Genomic DNA, 26,301 nt, shown 5'->3' on the forward strand with positions numbered 1-26,301 from the left:
CATTGGCTCACTTTTTGCAAACAGTAAGTTGTATTTGTATAAAGCAGGTTTCTAAGTGGTGCTCCACAGAAACCTAAGTTTCCAAGAGTTGGTACTTTTTATAGTGTGATAATTTTTGAAACTTCTGATTATATCAAGGTCCAAGCTATAATTTTATCTTTTGGTTGCCTTTATGAAATTATTTCAAGTAAATAGCCAACAAGATAGAAATGGCATTTTTTAAAGAAAATATATTCAGACACGTAATTGCTGGCTGAATAATCTAAAAAAAATTTTATCCACAAAAATAACTACAAAATCTAAAGAAAGGAAGAAAATTTTTCGATCTAATAATACGAATCAAATATGGTATCTAGTGCTTTAAATAGTACTGCTGAAATAAGAGATCTTAAGTTTCCATGTTCATGGCTGCCAACATGGATAAGAAAAAAATCCAGCAGATTTTATATTATTTCAAGATTGTTGCACAATGCACTTATTATTTTACACACAGGGAATTTCATGGTCGTCAAAAAAGAAAATTTACGATATTCTCCAGTTACAATTGACATTAAAAGTTAGTTGAAATGTATATTACGTTAACTCATAATTTTGAATAGTAAAAGGCATAAAACTCAAAAATAGTTTGAAGAATTTAATTAAAAAAGGCAAATCAGAATTAAAGAAAACTGAACATATACATTTTAGAAAGAAAAAAAATTTAACTTTTCAAAAATGACATTTCAATAGGGATTTTTAGAAACTTACTCAATTTCAGGATATTTTTTAAAAATCGACTAAATCCAGAAATTTTATTAAACTAGTAGAAGCTGGCGAAATCCAGTAGAGTCATATGTCATAATATATTAATTAGATCTAATTGTAGTCAATTCAGGGGTAATTCTAAGCCAGTCAAAATTCCGGGAAAATTTTGAGTCAAAAAAGTATAAATTGAAAGAAATTTAAACAAGGGATTTAATCTCAATATTTCTTAGTTTACTTAATATATTTAAAATTTTTCGAAACTTGCGGGTCACTGTTAGCGAAAATTCCGGAAATCCAGAGCACAATCAGCCCTGTCAATTAAAAAAGGGGCAAATATCACATTGATTAAAGAATTCTGATTTTCAACTAAATTGCCATGTTTACAGATTTAGCAAAAGAAATATGAAATATTTAATTAGCTGGACTGAGAAAACTGTCAAATATAAATTAATTCACGGATGTCTTCGGAAGAAACACGAGTCAGCACATTTTAATCATCATCTATCATTAACAAGCAGGGTTTGTGATTTTTTTATTTATTCAAATAGGTACATTGTAAGAACTTAATGATTAAAAAAACGTTATAAATGTTTAATCAAAATTAATATTATCAATATTTTAGAAGCTTTCTAACAAGATTGAAATTTAAAGACTAGATCAAATAGAGAATTTAAAGGATACTTCAGGGCTCTGTCTAGGTTTTTCTGTTAGATACATATTATGAAAATTTATTCATAACTTGTGAAAATTAAAAATATTAAAAAAAACACAAAAATATGGATTTACAGTTTCTTACGAGATAAAAAAAAAATTTTTAGGAAAAAGTATTTTAAGAAATTACCGCTTTTACTAAAATTATATTTGTGAATGTACTGCTTAGCTGTAGTAAATTTGGGCTTGGACAGAACCCAGTTCATTAACTATTAAAACAGTTTCAATTAGCAAACCATAATTTTAATTTAAAATTTAGATTTTTCTTTTGGTTTTTAATATGACAAAAAAAATGTAACAGATTGATGGAAAACCTGATAATGTCAAAGATACTGCAAACATGTTATGAGAAAAAATACCAGTTACCTGTAAATAACTCTACAGCTTCAAATAGACTTTGAAAGGGAAGAATAACACTATCAGGAAAAAATATCTTAATTCAACACACTTTTTCTTTCTATTTTTTACATATTAGGGTAATTTCTTTTTAATATAACCTCAAGCTTCAGAAATATACATTTTACACGAATAAAATATAATGTAGATTTTTAATTCCATTATTTTTCAAAAATTTGAATTTTAACTAACATTTTATTTGCAATTTCAAATGTTGGAACTTAACACACACCAAGTACTTTCGTTAACTAAAATTAATTAATGCAGCAAATTTATAATAAATTTTAAAACTAAGAAAAGAAAATAATAAAAGTATCAATAATTTTAAACAGTATTTCTTAACCTTTAAAACAAATATATATATAAAAAAGGCAGTTGATCTAAATCAATTTTCAAAAAATAAAATCACAAAATTTAATTCAATAACTAAAAGACTATGGAACTAAAGATAGTACATTTTAAGTCGTAATTATTTACCATTGATAAGTGGTACTCAATGCATTTTCTAATAAGCAAGAAAAATTTTAAACTTAGCAAGAATCACTAACTGAAAAAGGAAAACACCATTTATGTACTAATCTGGCCAACCTTCCATTCCTTCAGCAAAAAGATACACAAAATCAAATTTGCAAAGCAAACATTTCAAAAAACTGCAAAATATCCCAGCATATTTAAGTCCTATAAGTTTAAATTTGCACACCTAAAATTAAAACTACTGTTAACTTTGAAAAATTTTAATAAATATGAAGTCATAAGCTAGAAATGCTACATTATTAAGCAATTGAAAAAATTTATTCAACAGAAATTATACAAAAACTTTTTACACAGAAAAAGAAATTCATATAACTAGATGTTAAGGTGAAAATGAAAACAATGCTTTATGATTAAATGAGTCCAAGTAATTTTACCTGAATGAACATAACATATGAAGTCCACAACTGATTCTTAGAAGCAGTTTCAACAGTTTATCACAAAACTACATTATAAATTAATAGTCACAAAGCATAGTTCGGAATGATCTTAATCCACCTCTTCAATTGTTGGTCCACCAGTACTGCCTCCGCCAGGTGCAGCTCCAGCTCCAGCGCCTGCACCAGGGAAACCACCAGGCATGCCTCCAGGAGCACCACCAGCAGATTGGTACAGTTTTGTGATGATAGGATTGCAAATGTTTTCAAGTTCTTTTTGTCTGTCATCGAATTCTTCCTTTTCGGCAAGCTGATTGCTGTCTAACCATTTCAAAGTATCATTAACTTTATCCAAAACCTTTTTCCTATCGTCGTCTGAGATTTTGTCTTTAAGCTTTTCATCTTCTATTGTTGACTTAATGTTGAATGCATAGCTTTCAAGAGAGTTCTTAGCAGCAATTCTGCTCTTTTGTTTGTCGTCATCATCTCTGTATTTTTCAGCATCTTTAACCATCCTTTCAATTTCTTCTTTAGATAATCTGCCTTTGTCGTTGGTGATAGTGATTTTGTTTTCTTTACCAGTGCTTTTATCAACAGCAGATACATTCAAGATACCATTAGCATCAATATCAAAAGTTACTTCAATTTGAGGCACGCCACGAGGAGCAGGAGGAATACCAGTGAGTTCGAATTTTCCTAATAAGTTATTGTCCTTTGTCATGGCACGTTCACCTTCATATACTTGAATAAGTACTCCGGGCTGATTATCAGAGTAAGTGGTGAATGTTTGGGTCTGTCGGGTAGGGATTGTTGTGTTTCGCTTAATCAGAACAGTCATGACACCTCCAGCAGTTTCAATTCCAAGGGAAAGGGGAGTTACATCTAACAGAAGCAAATCTTGAACTTGTTCAGACTTGTCACCATTCAAAATAGCAGCTTGAACAGCAGCTCCATAAGCAACAGCCTCATCGGGATTAATACTCTTGTTCAATTCTTTACCATTGAAGAAATCTTGAAGGAGCTTTTGGATCTTGGGAATACGTGTGGACCCTCCAACCAATACAATATCATGGACTTGAGCTTTATCTAGTTTTGCATCTCTAAGGGCTTTCTCAACAGGCTCAAGGGTGCTTCGGAAAAGGTCAGCATTCAGTTCTTCAAATCTGGCCCTTGTGATGGTGGAGTAGAAGTCAACACCTTCGAAGAGAGAATCAATTTCAATACTTGCTTGAGTACTAGAAGACAGGGTTCTCTTTGCACGTTCACAGGCAGTTCGCAATCTTCTTAGAGCTCTTTTGTTTGAGGTTAAGTCTTTTTTGTGCTTTCTCTTAAATTCTTGGACAAAGTGATTGACCATGCGATTATCAAAATCTTCACCACCCAAATGAGTGTCCCCAGCAGTGGACTTTACTTCAAAGATACCATCTTCAATAGTAAGGATAGATACATCAAAGGTGCCACCACCCAAATCAAAGATAAGAACATTTCGCTCACCAGTTCCTTTTTTGTCTAGACCATAAGCGATAGCAGCAGCAGTAGGTTCATTAATAATTCGAAGAACATTAAGTCCAGCAATAGTACCGGCATCCTTTGTGGCTTGCCTCTGAGAATCATTGAAATAGGCAGGAACGGTAACAACAGCATTGATTACAGTCTTTCCTAGATATGCTTCAGCAATTTCCTTCATTTTAGTTAGAACCATAGAAGAGATTTCTTCAGGGAAAAAGGTCTTATTCTCACCCTTGTATTCTACTTGAATTTTGGGCTTGCCTCCATCGCTGACGACATCAAAAGGCCAATGTTTCATATCAGATTGAACAGCAGAATCATCAAAACGTCGCCCGATTAATCTTTTAGCATCAAAAACTGTGTTACTGGGATTCATAGCAACTTGATTTTTGGCAGCATCTCCAATCAATCTTTCAGTTTCGGTAAAAGCGACGTAACTTGGAGTTGTTCTATTACCTTGGTCATTTGCAATAATTTCGACTTTTCCGTGTTGAAAAACACCAACACAAGAATAAGTTGTTCCTAAATCAATACCAATAGCAGGAGTAGCCATTTTAATGTATATTAGATAATTTTTTAAAGCTGAAGTAAAGTACTAGCAGCACAGCTACAACAGGCGACCAAAGTCAGTAAATGAGGACGATTTTTGTGAAATGTCCGCCTTTTTAGGAAAATAAGAAAATTCTAGAAGCTTCCACGATGTTCTACCAATCAGAACACGAGGAAATAGATAACTACGTCACAGAAGAGCGACGTTCTCCTTTAGGAGTGGGAGTCTCATTGGATGTATATGCTACGTAAAAGTGACGTCAGATCTAAACTTCATTTGGCGAGAAATCGCTAGAGCATAGCTCCATTTATCAAAATTATAAAATCAATAAAACTTGGTATTTCATGATTTCAATAACGTAACTCAAATAATTTTACGTGCAAGATTTATTAAAAAAAATCCCAAAATCACCCTAAAAATTTAAATGAGATTCAATCATGATTTTCCAAAAATAGTTATTCTTTAATTTCATTGCATTTAGGGATACTGCCATGGGGGATTATTAAAATTTTTCAAGTATTTTAAGATCGAAAAATACTATTAATTAGATTTGTTCTTCTAGATAAGTGTATAAAAAGAAAGATTAATTGTATTTTTTCAGTAAAAATAATTAAATAACATAAAGAAAATTCTTTATTTACAAGCGGCATGTGGAATTTGGCGTAAATTATTAGGCGGTTCGTCTGCCGGTTCGCCAAATTAGCCAAAGGCTAGAGGTAGCTTCCATTTCTAGATTTATAAAGTTTTATCAAAATTATTTCAAATAAAATTATTCAAAAAAAATTAAAACGACAATTTTTTCATATTAAATAAAATAACTTTTGTCCGAAAAATCAATAAAAATATTTTTTATCATTAAAATACAAATATTATTCAAATGCATCAATCAGAAAGAAAGCCAGCCCCCATTCAAAGAACTTCAACTACAAAGAACTAAAATTTTAGAAACAAAACAAATAAGCGGGAAATAGCTATTTTGTTTTAAAATGAGCGAAAAGCTGGTTACACATAATTTACCATGGTATAATATAATTTTATACTTAGCGTATTTAAATATTTTAAATCTTAATATCATTTCAAATCTGAAATTTTGTACATTTTTTTTTCCTGCAGGGTTGAAAAGTATCGACCTGAAAAATTGGATGACCTAATAGCACATGAAGATATTATCAGAACAAGTATTTAATATGTTGTTTAATTTATTTATAAAAATTTTTTTTTTTAAATTTCATACTTTTATTCTTCTAAAAATTCAGGCATACCAAAAATGTACCGTCTTTTACAACATCATAAGCATTTTTAATCCATTATTTTCTTTAGACTGTTAGGATAGTTTTTGGTCAAGAGTAATTATTTAACTTATATATTCTACTCGTTCATGCATACGCAGATTAATTTAAGAACTATGCTAAATATTACTCATTCTTATAACTTCATATTGGGCCCTGTGGCAGAATTTTTTCTGACTTTCTGCGACAAACCTAACTAGAACCAATATCTTTCTGCAAGATATTTTTATCGTTATAAATGTATGTGTAATGAATTTATAATAATAGATGAAATTCGTGTTTATAAAATAAGTCTACATGCATAGAATAAAACTGTGTAGACTTTTTTTTCTTAATTTCATAATATAAGCTTACATTTCTTAATAAGTTTAAATTGTTTTGCAGACAAAAATGCTTACTAGAGCATAAATAAAGATTACCCAGAACCTGTAATAAGACAGAACTTTTAGAAATAGCTAAGAATGGACAAAAAGATTAAATTTATAAAACAAGATAACTGAATTTGAAGTATCAGTTTAAAACAGTATCAAAATTAAATTATTAAAGCAGTTTAAAACAGTATGATTTAATGTTTCATTATAGTAGTTATATCAGGTACAGAAACAAATCAGGTGAAAAAATTAATATTGAAGTTGAGTAATCAAAATAATAAAATAGAATTGACTATAACCGAATTCTAAAAGCAAAAAAATTAAAGCAATGTTTGTTTCAATTTTTTCTACATCTAATTAATTTTATCTAATTAATTATAGACTAATTAGATTCGATTAATATTGTACTGACTTATTGAAAGATTTTTTTTTTTTTTTATAAAAGGAGGTAAATAAAACTTTTTTCGTGATCAGATGAAGTTCAGAACGAAAAAAATACACAGCGCTTGTGATTTCGCACTGTATCAAGTCGTTGGTATCACTGTATCAAGTCGGTATTAGAGCCATGCTCATAGGATGCGATTTTTTTCGCATGCGTATGGAAACCTGTTTGAAAGTGTTTCACCAGTAAATATTTTCCACCAATCTGGTTTTCATTCGCATGCCAAAAAATCGTAGATAGTGAGATATCTTTCAGGCTTTATTTCATTTATCGTTAGATTGCGAGTGCTTTTTTTTTTTTTTTTTTATCGACGATTTAATTCAAAGGATATAGGCATTTTATCTTTAAGAAAAAAATATATATATATAGTTATTTTTTACTTTTTACCTTTGACTGCTTCTAAAATTTCTTGATTTGTTGGAAATGTCTCATCCTTACTATCGATATCGCTACAAAAATAATATTTTATTCGAATCTAGAACATTTTTTTTTTTTTTTCCTTCAATATTAGTAGCGTGGGAAGCTTCTTTTCCTGTCGCTTTCCAGAAAAAAATTTCTGACATCGCTAAATGTTGTCGACTTCCATCTTATTTCTTCTTCGGAATGCCGCCTTGACAAATCAGTTTTCAATGTTTTAATTATTGTGGCTTCACAATTGCAACAAATAACCTTTTTGCTAGACATGATTTTTTAAAAAAAGAATCTTTTTACGCATGAAATTTTCCACATAAGTGCAAAAAATATAAAATGCTCTGTTCTCATAAGAAAACACAAAGCAAATTACTGCGCCAGCCATAGAGGCCGAAGTTGGCAAATTTCCAAAAATAATTTAATAAAGGGGAAAAAAATTCTCCCCTTTTTATCCAGTAACTGTTTGTGTTGAAGATTAGCGGATAATTACGAGCGTTTTCTCCTTCCGCGGTACGCTAGAAAAAAAAATATTTAAAACAATTCTGTAAGAAAAAAACTTTGCAGAACCATTATTGCTTCTGCAGAAATTTTTTGTTTCTATAGAAAATGTTTTTTTTTTTTTGGGGGGGGGGGGTTAAAACAGCTTCTGTTTCTGCAGAATCTTTTTTGAGAACTTTTGTTTGTGGCAAACCAAAAATTTTTATTTCCCAAATAAAAAAAATTTTTCTGCAAAAACTCAGTCGCTTTCTGCGACAATGTCGCTGTGTCGCCGTGTTTCTGCCACGGGGATATTGGGTACAATGTATAAAAATTTTACTTTAGTTAATTAATAAAGAGAGTTTTTAAAGAAACAAGTTTAATATGTAAAGATCACGATACGGAAATCATCCCTTTGAAAGCATCAATGACATCACATGCAAATGTTATTATTAGCTTAACAACTGAAATGATTAAGCATTATAGAAATAGAAAAGGCAAAAACGTGACTAAACAGCTTCAGTTCAGTACTAGTGAAGATGAGGATTTCATGCTCTCAGAATAAGTGAAAAATATTTCTGGAAGAAAACCAGTAATTAGTGATCTGTGTAATGATAACAGTGATGCTGTTGTTTGCAGCTTAGACGATTAGTACAATTGACAACGAAATATTTAAGGATAAGAAAAAAGTTCATCTACAGAAAAGTGGTGAAACAAGATTATATATTAGAGATTTTGCTGGTAAGAGATATGTTGTTGCTTTTGTAGGTTGCATTGATGGAGATGAATATGAGTTTTTATTTTTTAGAAAAGTTAATCAATCTTCAACATTTATTTATCTCAGAAATGAAGACAAATCATACATAGATTCAAATGACATTTTGTTAAAACTTAAAGAACCAAAGCAAAGCGCCTAACGTTCTGTAGGTTTGGTATTTGATTCTGAACAATTGATTATTATTGAATATAAAATTTTTTAATTGGATTTGCATGCAAGTACTTATAACTAACAAAATAAAACTTTACCATCAAAATTAGGAGACAAAAATTTATTTAGTTATACTATTTTTAGAAAATTTCTACATAACTCTTCACATCTGTTTAATTGCCCCAAGGTACCCCACTAGGAAGTATAGACCTTGGGACAAATAACAATGTAGCTAAAAAAAATTAAATTTTTTCTGAGACAAATACAAAATCAAAACCTAATTAAAAATGTTTTCAAATGTTACAAGAATACCAGGTAAAATTTTGACAATAATTGATCAAAATTAAAAAAAGAAAGTAAAAAGGTGAGCCACTCCCCTATAATAAAAATATTTGATTTTTAGAATGATTGCTTAAAAGCTCGAAAGTTAATGAATTGAAAAAATAATCTATGTACAAAAAATATATATCTTGAAATGCTTAATAAATTGTTAAAAAGTATTTTTTTGAAATCTTTATATTGTTAGATTTAATTCTTATTACTTTATTAGATATAGAGGTGCGCCAAATGATTAGTTATTCAGCTCATATCAAGATTTGACAGAGCCAAATATTAGAATATATGTTTGTCAATATTTAAATTAATTCCAAATACTGTTTTAAATATTGTTCTTTTATAATTCTTTTTAGTTAATAAATTCATCAAGGAAGATAGATTACCTCATTTGTTATTTTATGGCCCTCCTGGAACTGGCAAAACGTCCACAATACTTGCCTGTGCTAAGCAAATATATTCTCCTGCAGAATTTTCAAGCATGGTCTTAGAGGTTAGTTTTAAACCATTGTTTAGTGAAACCTAAGCATTATTTAGTATTTAAAATCTATATAAGTTAAATTATTTTTTAGTAATTTAAAAATTAATTTTAAATAGAGTTACGGACAGTTAATTGAGTGCAAACAACAATTTGACTGATACCAGAAGAAAAATTTATACTGAAAGAAAATAACTTATACTAGAATAAACTTTTATTTACTTAACTTCTGGTGTACACCTCCATATTTTGACTATTGTATTGAATGAAATACTAACAATCAGAATATATATTATTGAAATAAGAATTTAAAGTTTTTCCCAATATTAGTGTTTATAAGATCTTCATAAAATTATTTTGTCCTAATAAAAAAGGAGCTATAAATAAGATTTATATTTTGTGTGTTATTGCCTATTTATTAGTTTAAATTTTGACTTATCTTTTTATGATACTCAAAACAGAAAAGCTATTGTCTATTAAAGGAATTATCCTAGAAAAAATCATTAAAACTTAAAAGTTAGATTGATCATGTAAACTGAATATTAATAAAAAAATACATCCAAAATAGTTACCAAGAACCATCCTTTTCCTCGCTAAATGTTATACTTTTCATAATTAACCATCCATATATTAAGAGAAACAAAAATTATATTTGAAATAAAACTGCATTTTACTGTAAAGAGTTTTTAAATCATTTTGAAAACTTTTATGTCGAATCAATATAAATTATTGAAATATGTTAATTATCTATTTTTTTAAAATATTTGAACTGTTCTGCATATTTATATGTATATATGAATTTGCATTGCTGTTTTTAAATCACCTGCAGATTTAAATGACCTAAAGTTTTATACTTTTAGTTAAACGCTTCTGATGATCGTGGCATTGGTGTTGTGCGAGAACAAATTCTTGGTTTTGCTAGTACCAGAACAATATTCAAGTAATTTTTTTTAATTGCATAACAAATAACTTATAAAAAAAAATGTCATTCATAAGAAGTATTTACGAAAACTACATTATATGGTTAAAATGTTTATTATTTTTTTAAAATTATTTTGATTTTTCTTAATCTTTGATATTGTTAAAATTTTTATTTAAGCATTCTTTTCTAGATTGGAATCCATTTTCATTTCACTTCCTACAATTAATTTTTAATAGATATGTGTGTAATTTAAACTTTACTCTTTTCTTAAATTTATATTTATAAAAAATTGCATATTTTAAAAGTTTGTTACTAGTTAAGTCATGAAAATAATGTTAAAAAATAATAAAATAAAAAAGTTTTAAATGAGTAATTTTATTTAAATATCACCTTAGCGTGATAAGGATGATATCCTTATCACTCTTTGTAAAAAAAAAAATTTAAGTTTTTAGTAGATATTTGAATGTATTAAAAAAATTCACCTATAATGTATATAATTTCTTATTAATTATAGTTTTATGTAATAGATTGCATGTTTGAAAAATCTTTTGTTTGTGTAATATTGTGTTTTAGCTAGAAGCTCTATTATTACTTTATTTATTTGTTTATTTATTTTTCTATTTATTTATCTTTTTTTTTATACAGATCTTTTTTGTTAGCTTCAAATAGAGAGATTTAGTAATGTTTACATGTTAATAACTGTCATTCAGTGTTTATTTGTTGTTCTGTTCATGAATGTTAAAATTTTAGCTCTTAATAATTGCAAACTGTTGCTTAATTATTTTTAAAAATGCAATTTTGTATTATTTTTTGTTGTATCAAATTGTATTTGAAAGTGTATTTTATTTAATTATGAGCTTGCCTTACCACATCTGTTATGCTGACACCTGTATTAATTAATGTAGATCTGGTTTTAAATTGATTGTTCTTGATGAAGCAGATGCTATGACAAATGATGCACAAAATGCCTTAAGGAGAGGTGAGTTCCTAAGGGTCATTATATATATATATATATATATATATATATATATATATATATATATATATATATATATATATATATATATATATATATATATATATATATATATATATATATATGTATATATAATATTTATATATAATATTTATCAATGTGTTTAGATATACAGGTTTCTAAGTAATTCCTGATTCTAATATCATATTTCCAAGTACAGGTTGCAACCATAATGGTTTATGAAAAAAAAATATATTTTCTGTGAGTAAACATTCTTATTTTTAGAGAATGTTCTTAATTCTCAAAATAGATGCAAATTTAAACAGATAAGTTTAGTTAACAAAGTTGTCTAAAACGTATCCCTTAATGTCGCTTATTTTTTGTCATATTGCTATAAAAGTGGCACTTAAGTTAAACTAAGCTGTAGGCAACTTTTCTGTATCAATTTTGTCCACGGTTTACTTTAAAATACTTTAATGTGTTGCCAGCTTGATTTTAGTTAGAAAAGAGCTAATAAGAAAATAATTATATTAGAAAAATAGTGAATGTGAAAGTAACTTTATTTTACACAAAATGTGTTAATGATAATATTAATCATTTAATATATTCATATAGTAAAAGTACGCTATAAAAATATTATAGAACTGAAATACATAAAAGATATGTTAATTTGATTAGTTGGGGCAGGTTGAATTTATAAATTTGTACAGTTTTAATGCAAATATTTTTGAATAAAAGCCCTGACTAATAATCATGTCAAGGTGTTATGTTGGTTTCTTTCTCTTTTAGTATCACTGGTGAAAACATAAGCATTTTCTTTTGCTAATGTTCACAGTCTTTATTAACTCTCGATTTAGTTGTTAAAACAAGGCACCAGACACTTAAATAGTTTACAGAAGTGAGAATATCATGGATATAAAACAAAGAAAAAAATAATGATTTTTAATTTTGAAAGTTTGACAAGTCATAAAAATTTCTTTTCAATATCTATTGAGCAATTAATATGAAAGTTTGCTTTGTCATCTGAGCTTTCTGTTTATTTTTATCTGTATTCTTCTGTTTTTATTTAATCTCTCAAATCATTCTTAATAACCATAGAGAATGAATTCTTCTGTATTTTTGATTATTAATAGTAGAACTTCCTGAAGGAAACAAAAAACCTCCATTCAAACAGCTGAAATATTTTCAAAAACAATATTTTTGGCATTAGAAACTTTTTAAATTAAAGGCATTATTATAATTTTTTTAACTGCATTATTCTATATGCATAAAGCCAAAGTTTGAAAGGAAAAAATATTTTATTGTTATAAAAAAAATTAGATTCTTGAATTAAAAATTAAAGATGTAATTTTTGGCAGATTATCTCTTTAAATAAAAAGCTGATAGATTAGATCATGCTAATTTAGCACCGAAAATGTTTCAAAAATTTCCTATCAATCCCAAACAAATTTTAATCAAAACTCTTTTGTCTTAGATTTAAAAAGCAAGCCCAAGCTGCCATCACTCACTTAAAAAGTTATATTTCGACCTTCATTTTTCTATGCTGTTATCAGAGGAAAGGAAATAAAATTTTCCCTTTTGCCAAACCATCAAGGTATAAAAGGGTTTGAAATAATAAAATATGCAATTTTGTAACAAAAATATGCAATGTTTTTGAATATTTTTAATAGTCAAGTAATTTAATCTTGAAACGAATTGATCATTCTGTTTTTAATGACTGGGTGCATTTAATAATGTTTATAGAGATCTGATTTTTTTTTTAATTTAAAAAAATGACAGTAGTCTTATCTGTATATCTGATTGTGTATTCTTATTTTTTTTCAGTGATAGAAAAATTCACTGAAAATACTAGGTTCTGCTTGATTTGCAATTACTTGTCAAAGATCACACCAGCCATTCAATCAAGGTGTACACGTTTCAGGTTTGGTCCTTTATCAAACAAACAAATTTTGCCAAGGCTCGATCATGTAGTGGAACAAGAAAAGTATGAATTTTTAGTCGGTAAACCTTGTGTTGGTATGTGTTTTAAAAATGTTTTAATTATGAATTGTCTTTTTTTTTTTTTTTTTTTTTCAGATTAAATGTAACTGAGGATGGAAGGAAAGCTTTAATGGATTTGGCACAAGGTGATATGAGAAAAGTTCTTAATGTTCTACAGGTTTGTATTATCTGTGTATATATGTATCTATACATACACCGAGCCGGTGGAAGACGTTTTCGTGTCCCGGGTTATACGGAAAACAGCGCCTTACTTTTGGAAAAGGAGGCTGCATTTAAAAAAATACCTTTTTTCCCCTTGGTGTAGTCATAATGCTGCAGAAAATTGCTTTTTATATTTCAAATTACAGTATTTCTGCACGAATATTATAAAATCCATATCAACCCTGACTGTTAATTTAAAAAGACACAAAGAAAATAAATAACAATTAAGGATTTCAAGGCTAAAAAAGTAAACTGTCAGTTAAACTAATAAGAATATCAACTCAGGTATTCCAAAATAAATATCTATAAAAAGTAATATTTTTAATGACATACAAATAAATAAAATCATAAACATTAAAACTTATTTTTTCATGCCTTTGCAAACACAAACTCAGATTCTTAAAATCAATTGAAACTAGAGACTTAACATCTTAAATAGAAAAAATAAAAAAGTAATTATTTTAATTGAAAAAGTTCAATTGGCATACCTACATTGGAAAGAACAGCAGTTAAAATAGTCTCAAATAGACAAAAGTGCACTTATTAAATTGAAGATTAGATTTAAATTGATAATTTAAAATACTTCTTTTCAAATTTTGTAAAATGCTAACTGCCTCTGTTAGCAGCTGGTCCACATTTTTAAATAAGCTGAATTTAAAGTATTTTGAGATTTAAAATCATACTATCATATTGCTCAATTGAGAGTGGCTTTAATTTTTGTCTCTAACATGATCTTTGGGTATTGTCATGAATTTGTTATTAAGATGTTTCGTACAATGTATGCTAATATTTAAAAAAAATTATCCTAATTATCTCAGTGCTATCTTTGATGGTTAGTAAAAATCAACTTAGTAACTTTGTCAAAATCAAACTGCACTTATCTTCATTTTTTAACTAAGCCAACGAATTTCATTTGTAAGGGTTTTTCGCAAAAGCGTTAAGAAATTTATAACAGTTAAAATTCGTTAAGTTAAAGGAATGCACAGTTCCAAAACAGCAAACAATACATTTTAAAGCAAAAATTCCATTAATAAAAGAAGCAAAAACCAAGTAATTGAGTATTTAACATTTAAAAGTAAAAATCAGTCTTAATTGGTACTTAAATTACATTATTTATTAAATAGGTAATTAAATTACATTATTTATTAAATAGGTAATTAAATTACATTATTTATTAAATAGGTAATTAAATTACATTATTTATTAAATAAGTAATTAAATTACATTATTTGTTGAGTTGGTAATTAAAATGTTCTTTATCTTGCCAACCAAATTTTCTTTCCTAATGTGAGACCAAAGAGTTAAGACTTAATTTTTCTAAATTTTAAAAGTGTGTACTCTAATATATTATTTATGTATAGAGTGCAAAAAAAAAAAGAAAAAATTAATAATAAATAAACTGACCATTCTGAAAAACATTTGATCTAATACGAGGCCTGTCTAAAAAGTATCCGACCTTAATTTTTCCTGCGCAAAGCAGTGACTCTAAGGCGGCGCCTTAGTGTACAGTGGAAGGAGGAACCTTAATGCACATAACTGAATTTTTTCACCGTGTTCACTTGTGCAACTCGCTGGCTGGTGGTCGCCAAGTAAGGTGCTGTTCGTAGTGTTCGTCGGATTTAGTTTTCTCGCAAGATGACTGAACGAATTGAGCAAAGATACTGCATGAAATTCTGTCAAAAGCTTGGTGATTCTCAAAGCCAAACAATTCGTAAGATTCAGCAGGTGTTTGGAGAAGAAGCGATGGGTGTAACACAAATTAAGGAGTGGTTCAACCGATTCAAAGATGGCCGCACATCAGCGGAGAGTGAGCAACGTTGTGGCAGGCCTCAAACTGCTCAGAGTGCAATTAATGTTGAGAGGTTCTGAAATTTGGTGATGACAGATCGTCGTTTGACAGTGCGGGAGATTGCAGAAGAGGTTGGAGTGAGTAAAGATTCTGCACGTGCAATTTTGCGTGAAGATTTGAACATGAACCGAAAGGCCGGGATAGCCTGGTCGGTAGGGCGCTGGGCCCATATCCAAGAGGTCGTGGGTTCGATCCTCGCCGGCCGAAGACTCCCCGTGTAGTAAATGGTGACTAATGCACGTTAAATCTGTCGAGTCTCAAAGTCCTCCATGTTCCCACAACAAATCAATACCTCTGGGGGTACTGATCCAGGAGTTTCCTTGTCTTCTGGATTGGTTCAAAATTACAAGGCTACGGAGTTGAACGTAAGTAGTCGTAAACCCATGAAATTGGGTCGGCTGTTCAACGACGGTTATAAAATAAAATAAAATTCGTACCCAAGTTGTTGTCGCCGGAACAAAAAGCACGCCTCTGCACATTCATCCCAATTGATCCACACTTTCTTAGCCAAACATGGAATTACAACCGTTCGCCAACCTCTCTACTCTCCAGACCTGTCTCCTTGAGACTTCTGGTTATATCCAAAATTGAAGACGCCACTGAAAGGATCCAGTTTTGAGAGTAGAGAAGAGATAGTGCGGAACGCGACGACGGAGCTGAACACCATTCCAAAAGAAGACTTCCAGAGGTGTTTCCAGCAGTGGAAGGATCGGTGGGCTGAGTGTGTGCAAGCACAAGGGGCCTACTTTGAAGGGTATTAGGGTCCCAACTCCGTCAAGTATTCGAAATATTTTTTCCGGCCAAAGGTCGGATACTTTTTAGACAGGCCTCGTATGATCAGATCTTACAAGTTCTGAGACTCAAACTTAATGAGGTGACCCCAAAATGGTCAATTAATTAGTGCCGACACTATCTTAAGTTACAAAATTTTAAAAAAATACTTTCTCTGAATTAACATACTTTTTTTTTTACACGGATTCAATTTCTGACCCCCAAAATATATGGGATATTTGCAATCTGGGAAATATTGCCCAAATAGTATAGCCAGAACCGCAATCCGAAGTTTAGACCCCTTAATGTTGCGTATCTCAACAAATGTTAAGAACCTTTTGAGAGAATTGAAAATCTTTGCACACAGTTATAGTTTTCGATAAGTTAAATTATAAACATACAACTTTTTTAAGATTCAATTTCTCTGAAATCATTCAACCAATTTTGCTCAAATTTTGTATACCTGATTTTAAAATTAAAGTATGTTTCCTATCTTTTGTTTATTACAGTGTGCTTCATTAGCATTTGATGTTGTAAATGAAGAAAATGTTTATGCTTGCGTTGGACATCCCCTAAAATCGGATATCACAAAAATTGTCAACTGGTTACTGAATGATGATTTCGTATCTGCCTTTAATAGTATCCTTCTTATCAATTGTTAATTTTATTTCAATTTAATTTATTTTATTCTAATTTTGTGTTAGTTTCATTGTAAGTTATTTACAACATTAACACTATATTTCTATAAATATATTCCTCAATTGTCTTCAAAATAATCAGCAGCAACTGAATGATTATCTTAGGACAATTTCAGCATAGGTTTGTGCAAATATTACAGTTACAATAATCTGATATGTAACAAAGAATATTGTTTTATAACTTTTTCAGCGAGCAAATCAATCTGTTGACAAATTTTGTTACTAAATTTGAAACTAGTTAAGCAGAAAGTAACAAACTGTACATTTCTATCTCCTGTTTTTCTTTAATTGTATTTTCAAATCATCGGTCACTTTTGGTTGCCCCTGATGCATACATAAAATTATAAAACGAACAAGTAATATACATACCAAACTAGATTTTTTTTTCTTCTGAAAAAAGTTTTTTTTTTATTTTTTAGTTAAGTTTTTTTTGCTTTTAAATTCTTTTTTCTCTTATTCATTATGACTATTGCTAACTTTTATTTTAAAAATTACTTTTTAGTAGTATTTGTTTTGCATTATTTCATTTTATTATTGGGTTATATATAACTATTACAACTGTTGCATTACAATTGTAACTATTACAGTTGTAACTATTGCAATTGTAACTGTACATTTTAAATAATTGTAACTATTTAATTATGAAAATAATATTCTCCTTAAAAAAAGTTATTCTTGTTTATTTTATTTGTGGCATATGCCTAATCTTGATTCTTTACTTTCTGTCATTTTTTAACATGTCTTTTTTTTTTCTTTTCTTTTTTTGTCATTATTCTTAACTGAATGTTTAGACATTAATAATATGAAAACTTTAAAAGGATTAGCTTTACAAGACATTTTGACTCAAGTTCACTTGTATGTGCACAGGAGTAAGTATTTTTAAATTATCTGATTCTTTTTAAATTTTACTTCTTTTTAATTTTACTTAATTGTTTAAAAAAAAAAAATGCTTTGCAACATTGTGCCTTCTGAAATGAGTTATTAATAATATGTGAAAATACAGTCTAATGTTAACGTGAAAGTATCAAAAATTGTTTTCGAAACCCATTTGTTGTCATTGGTATGATGATAATAATAAAAAAGTTACATAACATACCATCTTAAAGGAGGGCTTAATTTTAATCATAAAATGCTTTTTATTATAAACAAAAAAAATTTACATTTTGCAATTATTTAAAAATAAAGTGTGTTAAGTTCATTATTATTCATACATAAAAAATAGCATTAAATGTTTCTTTAGCCAAGTTTGAACTCAATTCAGTGAATCCTTACAGATAACCTTGAACCAAAAATGATTCATTATTTTTAAATTTTGATGGAATAATCATGTATTTCTATTTCTTTTGAAAAAGAAAAAAAAAGCATTAGGATATTTAAATTAAGGATGCATATTATAGTTTTTTAACTGACTGCGCTTTGTCAAAGTCTTTTGGCTATAACATAATTTGCATTTTTTGCTTAGGTTACCAAAGTAATTGTTTCTCATTTCCTCTTCAAAAGGATTGTTTTTAATGACTCAATGAGTGCATTCATACTCTGTTTTATTTAAACTGCTTTGCTCTTTTTAATATAATCCTGAATGATGAAATAATATAAAAATAGTGGAATGTGAAGTATGTTATGAGTTTTATTCTAGACATTTTGCCTTCATTTGAAATCAAATTATCTTGCATAAATTTTTATCGTTTATACATTTTCTATGAAATGGATTAATGTTTTTGTTCACGAAAGTTTTATTTATGTCAAATGTTTTACTGTTTGTATATAAAAAATATTAAAAAAATGTGTAATTATCTCTACTGTCCATATTTTTATGCAAATTTTGCCACAATTATCTTTATTAAAAAAACTTTCTGAATTTACTTATTAACCATTACAAATTAATAACGTCATATTCATTATCGAATTCTTTTCTATGAACTGAAAATTTCTATAATAAAATGTTTTTAACTCAGAGATGATTGTGCTCCAGAAATCCAAGGTACAGAATTTTCAAGAAATTATCGATCACATTTATGCATAAAAAAATCTTGTATATTTTATTTAATAATATTAGAACTAAAATTTATGCTTGGCATCTCTTTCATTTGAAAATATTTTTTCAGGTAGACTAATAAATGTGATTAGAGATCAAAGCAAACTTATACATAATTATTAGTTTAAATTAACCAGTTATGAACTCTGAGTAAATGCAATAATTAGGTATTATCCAGAATTCGGATTTGTTCTTGTAATTCTTCTCTTCCTTTAGAAATTTTGTCTCAATGAGTGCTTCAATAAAATTTCCCATTAAGAACTATTCACATATGTGTAAAAAAGGGGGGCTTTCAGTAAATAAGTAGCAATAATTATAGTTTTTGACGTTAAGGAGTACAAAAAAGACTCGTGAACTGTTAATTAGTGATTGAGTCTATCTGAGGGACTTAATATGGAGAAAGCATTTATTGGTTATTTATATTAGAAAGTTGCTTTTCAATGAAGAATTATTTGTAATATGATGTATCCAAATTTGGGGATTATCTGTTAAATGAGATTTCACTTTATTTATTTTATTATTATTAGACTTACTCTTTTTTTTCTATATATTTCAGTTGAATTACCAGATAATGTGAAAATTCATTTGCTAGTAAAAATGGCAGATATTGAGTAAGTATTATTATTTTGTATAAATATAAATGTTTGTGTTATTAATATAAATGTTTTTTTTTTCTCTTTTTTTTTAAATTCATCTCTAAATTGCTTTCATATCTTTACTTGTATTTTAGGATAATCATTAAACTGTTATAAAACTTGATCTTGTCTTAATTTATCAATTATGTTAAATAAATTTTTTATATTGTGACTTGTGATTACATTTAGTAAAAAAGCTGAATTGAAAATTGCTTTGATGGATTTTGTAAATTCATAATCTAAAACTGAATAGTTTTTGTATAAAAATATTTTATTACAAAACCTTTTATTTATGTATTGACCAAAAAATCTTTTTCTTTTCTGCAACATAATTTTTTGAAGTAAAAAATACAATGCATGCATTGCAAATTAATATTTAAATGGGAATAAATCAGAAATATTTCTGAATTCTGATGAATCATTATTGAAGTACTCAAAATGAGCAAAGGGGGTTAAATCATCAAACATTTAAATAATAATTTAAGTCTCCTCTTGGCCATAGCTTTTTTACTTGGATTCTAAAAACAGCAATATATTACAAGCAGTCTTTATTGAACACCTTGTTTAGCGAACAATATTAAAAGAATTTGATGTACTATAAAGGTTATTATAGATCATAATAAGGAAAATATCTCTTAAGCATGCTAGTAACGTTACTTAATGATGACAGTATATTTTATTGACCTTTTAAAACTATTTGATTTGCTTGATAAAATAATTTATTAATGAAACAAAAAAAAATTATTTTATAAAGTGAAACTTTTTTTCTTTAATTTTAGAGATAATTTAGCTGCTGGTACTAGTGAAAAAATTCAACTCAGTGCTCTGATATCTGCCTTTCAAGTTGCTAGAGATATGGTTCAGTGAAGAATTTGTATATTTATTTTAAATAAACTTTTGTATTCTTAATAATCATGTATTGTGTATTTAAAATGTTTCATTTTTATTGAAGGCGCATTTAAATAGGAACACTTTATTTTCTATTATATTAAGTGTTTTGTCAGGCAAATTACTATTTTTCAATGATAATTTGCATTATATAAAATGAATAACCAAGCTAAATCTGATACACTAAAGTTCTCAATGTGACATAATTATCAACTGAGCAATGTAGTGAGGAAAATTCCAAATTTATTTTGACTCAGTTTAATAAATTAGCAATTTTCTCTCTAAAAAAAAAAGAGGCACCCTAAACTTAAAAAAAAATGTTTCAGAAAAGTATCACTGTGTATTAAACTAAAATATTAGACCAATTGCTTTACTTATGTTACCAACTAAAGGATTTTAATTTAATTAGATAAATGAGTTGTTACTAGACAGTTTGGCAATTTCTCAATACGATAAAACTAGTTCCAGATAAATTTTGTTTACCCCAAGTAATTTTGAAATTTTTTAAACCTATGCAATACATAATTTGAGTCGAAGATATATAGTCTTTTAAAAAAAATTACTAAACAGTTCATTACAAGATTTATGTCTTCTTTCCTCAGTGAAGCATAGTCTTAAACTTAGTAATAAAACAGGAAAATTTTAAATTTTGACTGAACAATCTTCACTTTTTAGTGAAACCTATGTAAATAGTTTTCTAAACCCTTAGTTTATGCTGTATTTATAAAAAGATGAGGCAGATTTATTACTGAAATTAATGTAAATTTTTTATTATATATACAGTGGAGCATCGTTTATACGACGATCACTTATACGACGTTTTAGTGTGGTCCCAAATCATTCCTATTCATTTTAATGTAAAAATATATCGTTTATACGACGCACAGAATCGGTTATACGTCGGTTTTTAGATTTTGTTCACGCTTATTTAATTTTTTATTTTTTCTTGTGTATTTTAAAAAAGAGCGGAATTTGCCAACATGAATGATACAGAAAAGGGTGCCAACGAGAATGCTTGGATGATGACCGTAATTTTTACTAGATGACTGAAAAATCTAGACAATGTTATAAAGAGGCAAAAACGAAAAATGTTGCTATTCATCGACCAATGTCCAGCGCACCCAACGATATTAATTATTTTGAAAAATGTAAAAGCTCTCTTTTTTCCTGCAAATTGCACAAGAGCGCTTCAGCCATTAGATTCTAAAATTGCATCATAAAGCAGTAAGTTCAACTCGCTATTCAAAGCATTGTAGAGACTAATAGCAAGAAAATATAATTAAAGGTAACATACATTCAAATTGCTCACTGTAATTTTTCTTCTTTGGTTATTTGTTTGTTTTGCTTTGTCTAATTTAGAAATTTATGTAAATCAACACGTTAAACATTAAAATTAACTGAAAACAGAGATAGTTTCAGTTTTAGAAGTAAAAATCGATTATACGATGTTATCGTTTATACGACGTTTTTCGGTGGTCCCTTCAGCGTCGTATAAACAATGCTCCACTGTACTTATTTCTAATTCCATAAATTTAAAACTGGTGAAAAACAAGAGTTCACTATGACAAATTAGAATGCTAAATAAAAGGAAAACTATATCTTTTGACTTATAGTATGATGTTTTCTCCCATTCTGTTTTGGATATTAATATTTATTTCAGAAAATCCTGTCAGTCAATATACTTTAGAAATTGTTAAATAATGTTTAGTGAGCAAAAAAAAAATATATATACATATATATATATCTGAATAACTTTATCAGATTTTCTCACATTTAGTGTCAATCTAAATGATTTAAAGAAATTACGATGCAAAAAGAAATTTCAAAAGTAGCACATGAAGACTTATTGAAAATTTAAAATATTAGAAAAAAATATTAATGTGGTATTTAGAATATAATTAAATCATCATTCTCTCCCACTCATAAATAACTGTTATGCACCTAAAATGTCTAATTTTGTTTACATCTTCAGGAACTAATCCTAGTGCACATAAGTTAAATAAATCTGTTTAATAATTATTTAAAATAAAACAACCTTATGAATGGCATTTCTTTACCTTTTTATATTTTTAGTATGTTAAAAAATTGGGAATTTAAACATTTTTTTTTAAAAAAAGGCTTTTTTTTACCACGTTTATATAAACTTGCCTTCGTGTATGTCTGTCCGGGTGGAATTTTGCAATCGATTTTAAACTAACTTCCCAACTAGCCACAAACTTCAAATTTGGCGCATAGTTCAGAATTGGATGACAATGCATGAAAATGAAGAGAAAAAATATATACAAAGTAAAATAAAATTAAAATTTAAAAAAAAATCATTTTCGAGATTGTCTTTTGTCGATTCCATTATTTCAAATTAGTATTACATGTCAGGTGAAAAGATTTTTATTGTCGGAGTATTTTTATTGGCTGAAAAATCACGTGGTAGGATCCAGTTTTTCCTCATTCATTTCCAGATCGTTTTGGTTGTCATCAGCATAAAACTAATGAAAGTCGTAAAGGTATTGTTTTTCTATAAAGATTTTCGTATCCCTAATTTAAAATGAAAAATCTATTATTTTAGTAGTGATCTTGTAGTACTCTTGACAAAGAAAAATAATCTAAATAAAAATATATATTTTTAAAAACCACGTTTTTTGTAGTGAAGAATAATAATTAAAAAGTAATAATTTTTAAAAAATATAAAATAAAAATTAAAAAAATTATAATTTAAAATAAAAAAATTCAAAATAAAAACAATATTTTTAAAGACCACGTTTTTGTAGTGGAGAATAATAATTAAAAAAAAATTTGAAGAACAAAAAACGTGGGGTGAATGAAATACATAACAGAACATATGAGCATATATATACACATTTTCTATACACATGCACAGCTACTTACATATGCATATACACAAACATATTCCACATCTACATTCAGATACAATTACAGATATACATACACATATTCTCAAGAGCACACATACACACACTAATATAACATTACTGTTATGTATTTCATGCACCCCACGTTTTTCGTTTTTCAAATTTTATTTTAATTATTATTCTCTACTACAAAAACGTGGTTTTTAAAAATATTGTTTTTTATTTTGAATTTTTTTTGTTTTTAGTACCAAACTGAAATGTGTTTATCAGGATTTACTATTGATTAAATTACTACTCAGATTCAAAAATGTGCTTTCTCTAAATAAACATCTTGCCGCCCCTTCCCCCAAATTGATATAAATTTCTAACCAAATATTATTATTGTTTTGACCTATTTGCAAAATGCAGACCTCTTCTGGTTGTCATAAATTTAAAAAAAAAAAACTACAAAAATGACTACTACTCGAAAAGTTACTCATAGATTTTAATGAAACTTGCGCAAATAGTACACAAAAATAATGTATAAAATAACAGTAAGAAAACAGTAGATAAATATTTTATTGAGCAACAAAAATGCAAATTAAATTTTTTAATGGAAGAAATTGTAAGGGGTCTAATAATAAGGGTTGATAAATAAAAACCGCCTCATAGCTGTAAATAAGATTAAACATTCAGTTAAGTATATTTTTTGGCTTTAGGACTTTTATTTTTAGAGAATTATAAGATATTTTATGAATGATGAATCTCCAAACGGTTTTTAAGCACTTTTTTAACCTCATACAAAAAATTATGAAATCAAGTCCGAAAACAGTAAAAATCATCGTTCGAATTTCCTGTATTATAATAATATTGTTTTAAAAATATCAATTTAAAAAAGAAAACGCGTGGTAATAACAGCATTTGAAAAGAAGAAAGAACAACTGATAATTTGACGATAAAATCATTAAAAATAAAGCATGTTATAAGGGATGATTAAAATCGCTGATTCGAAAATCGCAATTCGTTATATTACCTTATTAAAAATACTAAGATTTTTCGAAACCCCGTGATAAAGTGTAGCAAACTGTTAAAAAAAATATTATTTTTTAATAAAAATGTCAGATTTGAAATGAAATAGGCACAAATAAAACGCACGTTTAAATGCGCGATACGAATGGCATAAAAATATCGGGATCTACATAAGCATGTGGAAATGCGTACAATAAGTATTAAAAAAATAATAGAAAAAAATATATTTAGAGCAACAATGCGATTCTTAGAAAAACGAGTATTACTCAGAACTTAGTTACGAGTTAAACTTCGAGAAATAGTTCCTAGAGTAAGCGAGTAATTCGAAATTCACGCATCAAAATTTTGCCGAATTAAAAATATTTGGATTATTTGAAACTTAGGAAAATCGTATCGATTACCACCGAAAAAGCATTCGAAGAACTACAAGGATTTAAAATGACGCTTCAAAAACATAAATGCGAAACATAATTCCGATATTTTTTTTATTTTCCAAAAAAAAAAATAATAATAATTTTTCCTATGTCCAGGTGCTGTCGTGGAAGCATATTAAAAACTAGCGGGCCGCAGATTATGCATCCCTATCATAGTGTATTATTTCTTGATCTTGCGCCCCCGCACCGTGAGAGTGTCATTTACGCCACTGTAAAATACGGTTTTACAAAAATTAGCATATATATGTAACGAATAAATGTGATGAGTCCGTTAATGACCTTCAGTATGGAGTATGATCACCTTTCGTAGTATTATATCACCAGTGGCCCTCATCCCCCACCCCCAAGCTCTTGGGCAAATTCTAAATCCCCCCAAACTATTCGTTTTATTTAGTATGAAAATGCCCCCCCCCCCAAGCTTTAAGTGGGCGCATCGTGCGCCCACCTTCCCCCCTGATGTTGGGCCTTGTATATCACATACAGCTATGTGTGATGCTTTCAATTATGCGATCTCCGTTGGAAGTGCGAGCCATTGCTCTTGCAAAGCAATTGCCAGCATGGCAAGGATCTGAGGAGGAGGACTGAAAGCAGCTAAGCTTTCTAAAGTATCCCAAAAATGCTCGATAAGATTCAAGTCCGGTGATCAAGCTGGCCATTTCACGCGCTGAAGATAATCATACACGATGTGAGCCCTGATGATGCAGCGCAAAATCATCATCTACTGCACCATCATCAAAACTCACATTATAACATCAAATCCCGGAAAGCATGTAACCCCACTGAAACCTTGTGTCGGAATTTTCGTTTTATTGTCACAAAAATGTTTACACTAAAAACCTTTGTCCAAATGAAGCAAAAATATTACAACTTCAAACCTTTAATCCTGAAAGGATAAAAAATCTTTTCTTAAAAATATTGTCACTAAGGTTGAAAAAAAGCGAATAGTAAATCTTGTTTTAGTATTTTTATCATAGTTGTCATGATTAGGTAAACAGAAATACAAAGCAAAGAGCTTTTTCCAAGAAAACGGAATGATGCAAATACAAACCTTTCGCACTACAATATTAATAAAATAATTAAAAAAATATGCAAAAAAAAAAAAAAAAAAACTCATAGAAAAATATTTCTTGTCGATGAGCTTTTTATGCTCAACTCAGCTGAAACCTCGATTTTCTAGTATGAGAATTGTTATTTTTCTAAAGAAAATGAACAAATAAATTCATAATGTGATATCCTTTTTCGTAAATCATCTAGATAATTCTTTATTTTTTTTAAAAAAGAACTTAATTTGCCAACAATTGTTTTACAGGGTTGTTATGGATCCAATAAATTGATAATATTGGTATTAAAATATTTTTTTAAGAATTTAGATTTTTAAAATCCATTATATCGTTTAGTGTTCTGAATCTGAAGAGATCGCCTGAAAAGAGAAAACTGTAATATGCCCGCCATCCCAATCATTTAAGTCC

General features: G+C 28.3%; 2 protein-coding genes across 2 annotated transcripts; one reads left to right on the forward strand and one right to left on the reverse strand.

Moving 5' to 3' along the window:
* Window positions 1-2,621: 2,621 nt before the first annotated feature.
* On the reverse strand, window positions 2,622-5,503 carry Hsc70-4 (Heat shock protein 70 cognate 4). Its single transcript, XM_016053425.3, has one exon. It carries the CDS (start codon window positions 4,819-4,821, stop codon window positions 2,872-2,874), a length of 1,950 nt encoding a protein of 649 aa, XP_015908911.1. The 5' UTR covers window positions 4,822-5,503; the 3' UTR covers window positions 2,622-2,871.
* Window positions 5,504-5,579: 76 nt separating this feature from the next.
* Window positions 5,580-20,547, forward strand: RfC3 (replication factor C subunit RfC3). The gene is made up of 11 exons (XM_043042654.2): window positions 5,580-5,839; window positions 5,932-5,996; window positions 9,426-9,562; window positions 10,408-10,487; window positions 11,375-11,448; window positions 13,270-13,429; window positions 13,522-13,603; window positions 16,777-16,906; window positions 17,757-17,834; window positions 19,557-19,611; window positions 20,415-20,547. Exons 1-11 carry the CDS (start codon window positions 5,805-5,807, stop codon window positions 20,500-20,502), a joined length of 984 nt encoding a protein of 327 aa, XP_042898588.1. The 5' UTR covers window positions 5,580-5,804; the 3' UTR covers window positions 20,503-20,547.
* The last annotated feature ends 5,754 nt before the right edge of the window (window positions 20,548-26,301 follow it).

The sequence above is a fragment of the Parasteatoda tepidariorum genome, chromosome 2, assembly GCF_982258835.1.
Source record: "Parasteatoda tepidariorum strain Cologne lab strain chromosome 2, Ptep-v5.0, whole genome shotgun sequence".
Classification (NCBI taxonomy): domain Eukaryota; kingdom Metazoa; phylum Arthropoda; class Arachnida; order Araneae; family Theridiidae; genus Parasteatoda; species Parasteatoda tepidariorum.

Bases quoted from the DNA above. Each gene is read 5' to 3' on its own strand.
- Hsc70-4 (XM_016053425.3), bottom strand. From the start codon at position 4,821: ATGGCTACTCCTGCTATTGGTATTGATTTAGGAACAACTTATTCTTGT.
- RfC3 (XM_043042654.2), top strand. From the start codon at position 5,805: ATGAGCGAAAAGCTGGTTACACATAATTTACCATG. The intron at 10,488-11,374 runs GTAATTTTTTTT...TAATTAATGTAG, and splicing joins AGTACCAGAACAATATTCAA to ATCTGGTTTTAAATTGATTG. The intron at 11,449-13,269 runs GTGAGTTCCTAA...ATTTTTTTTCAG, and splicing joins ACAAAATGCCTTAAGGAGAG to TGATAGAAAAATTCACTGAA.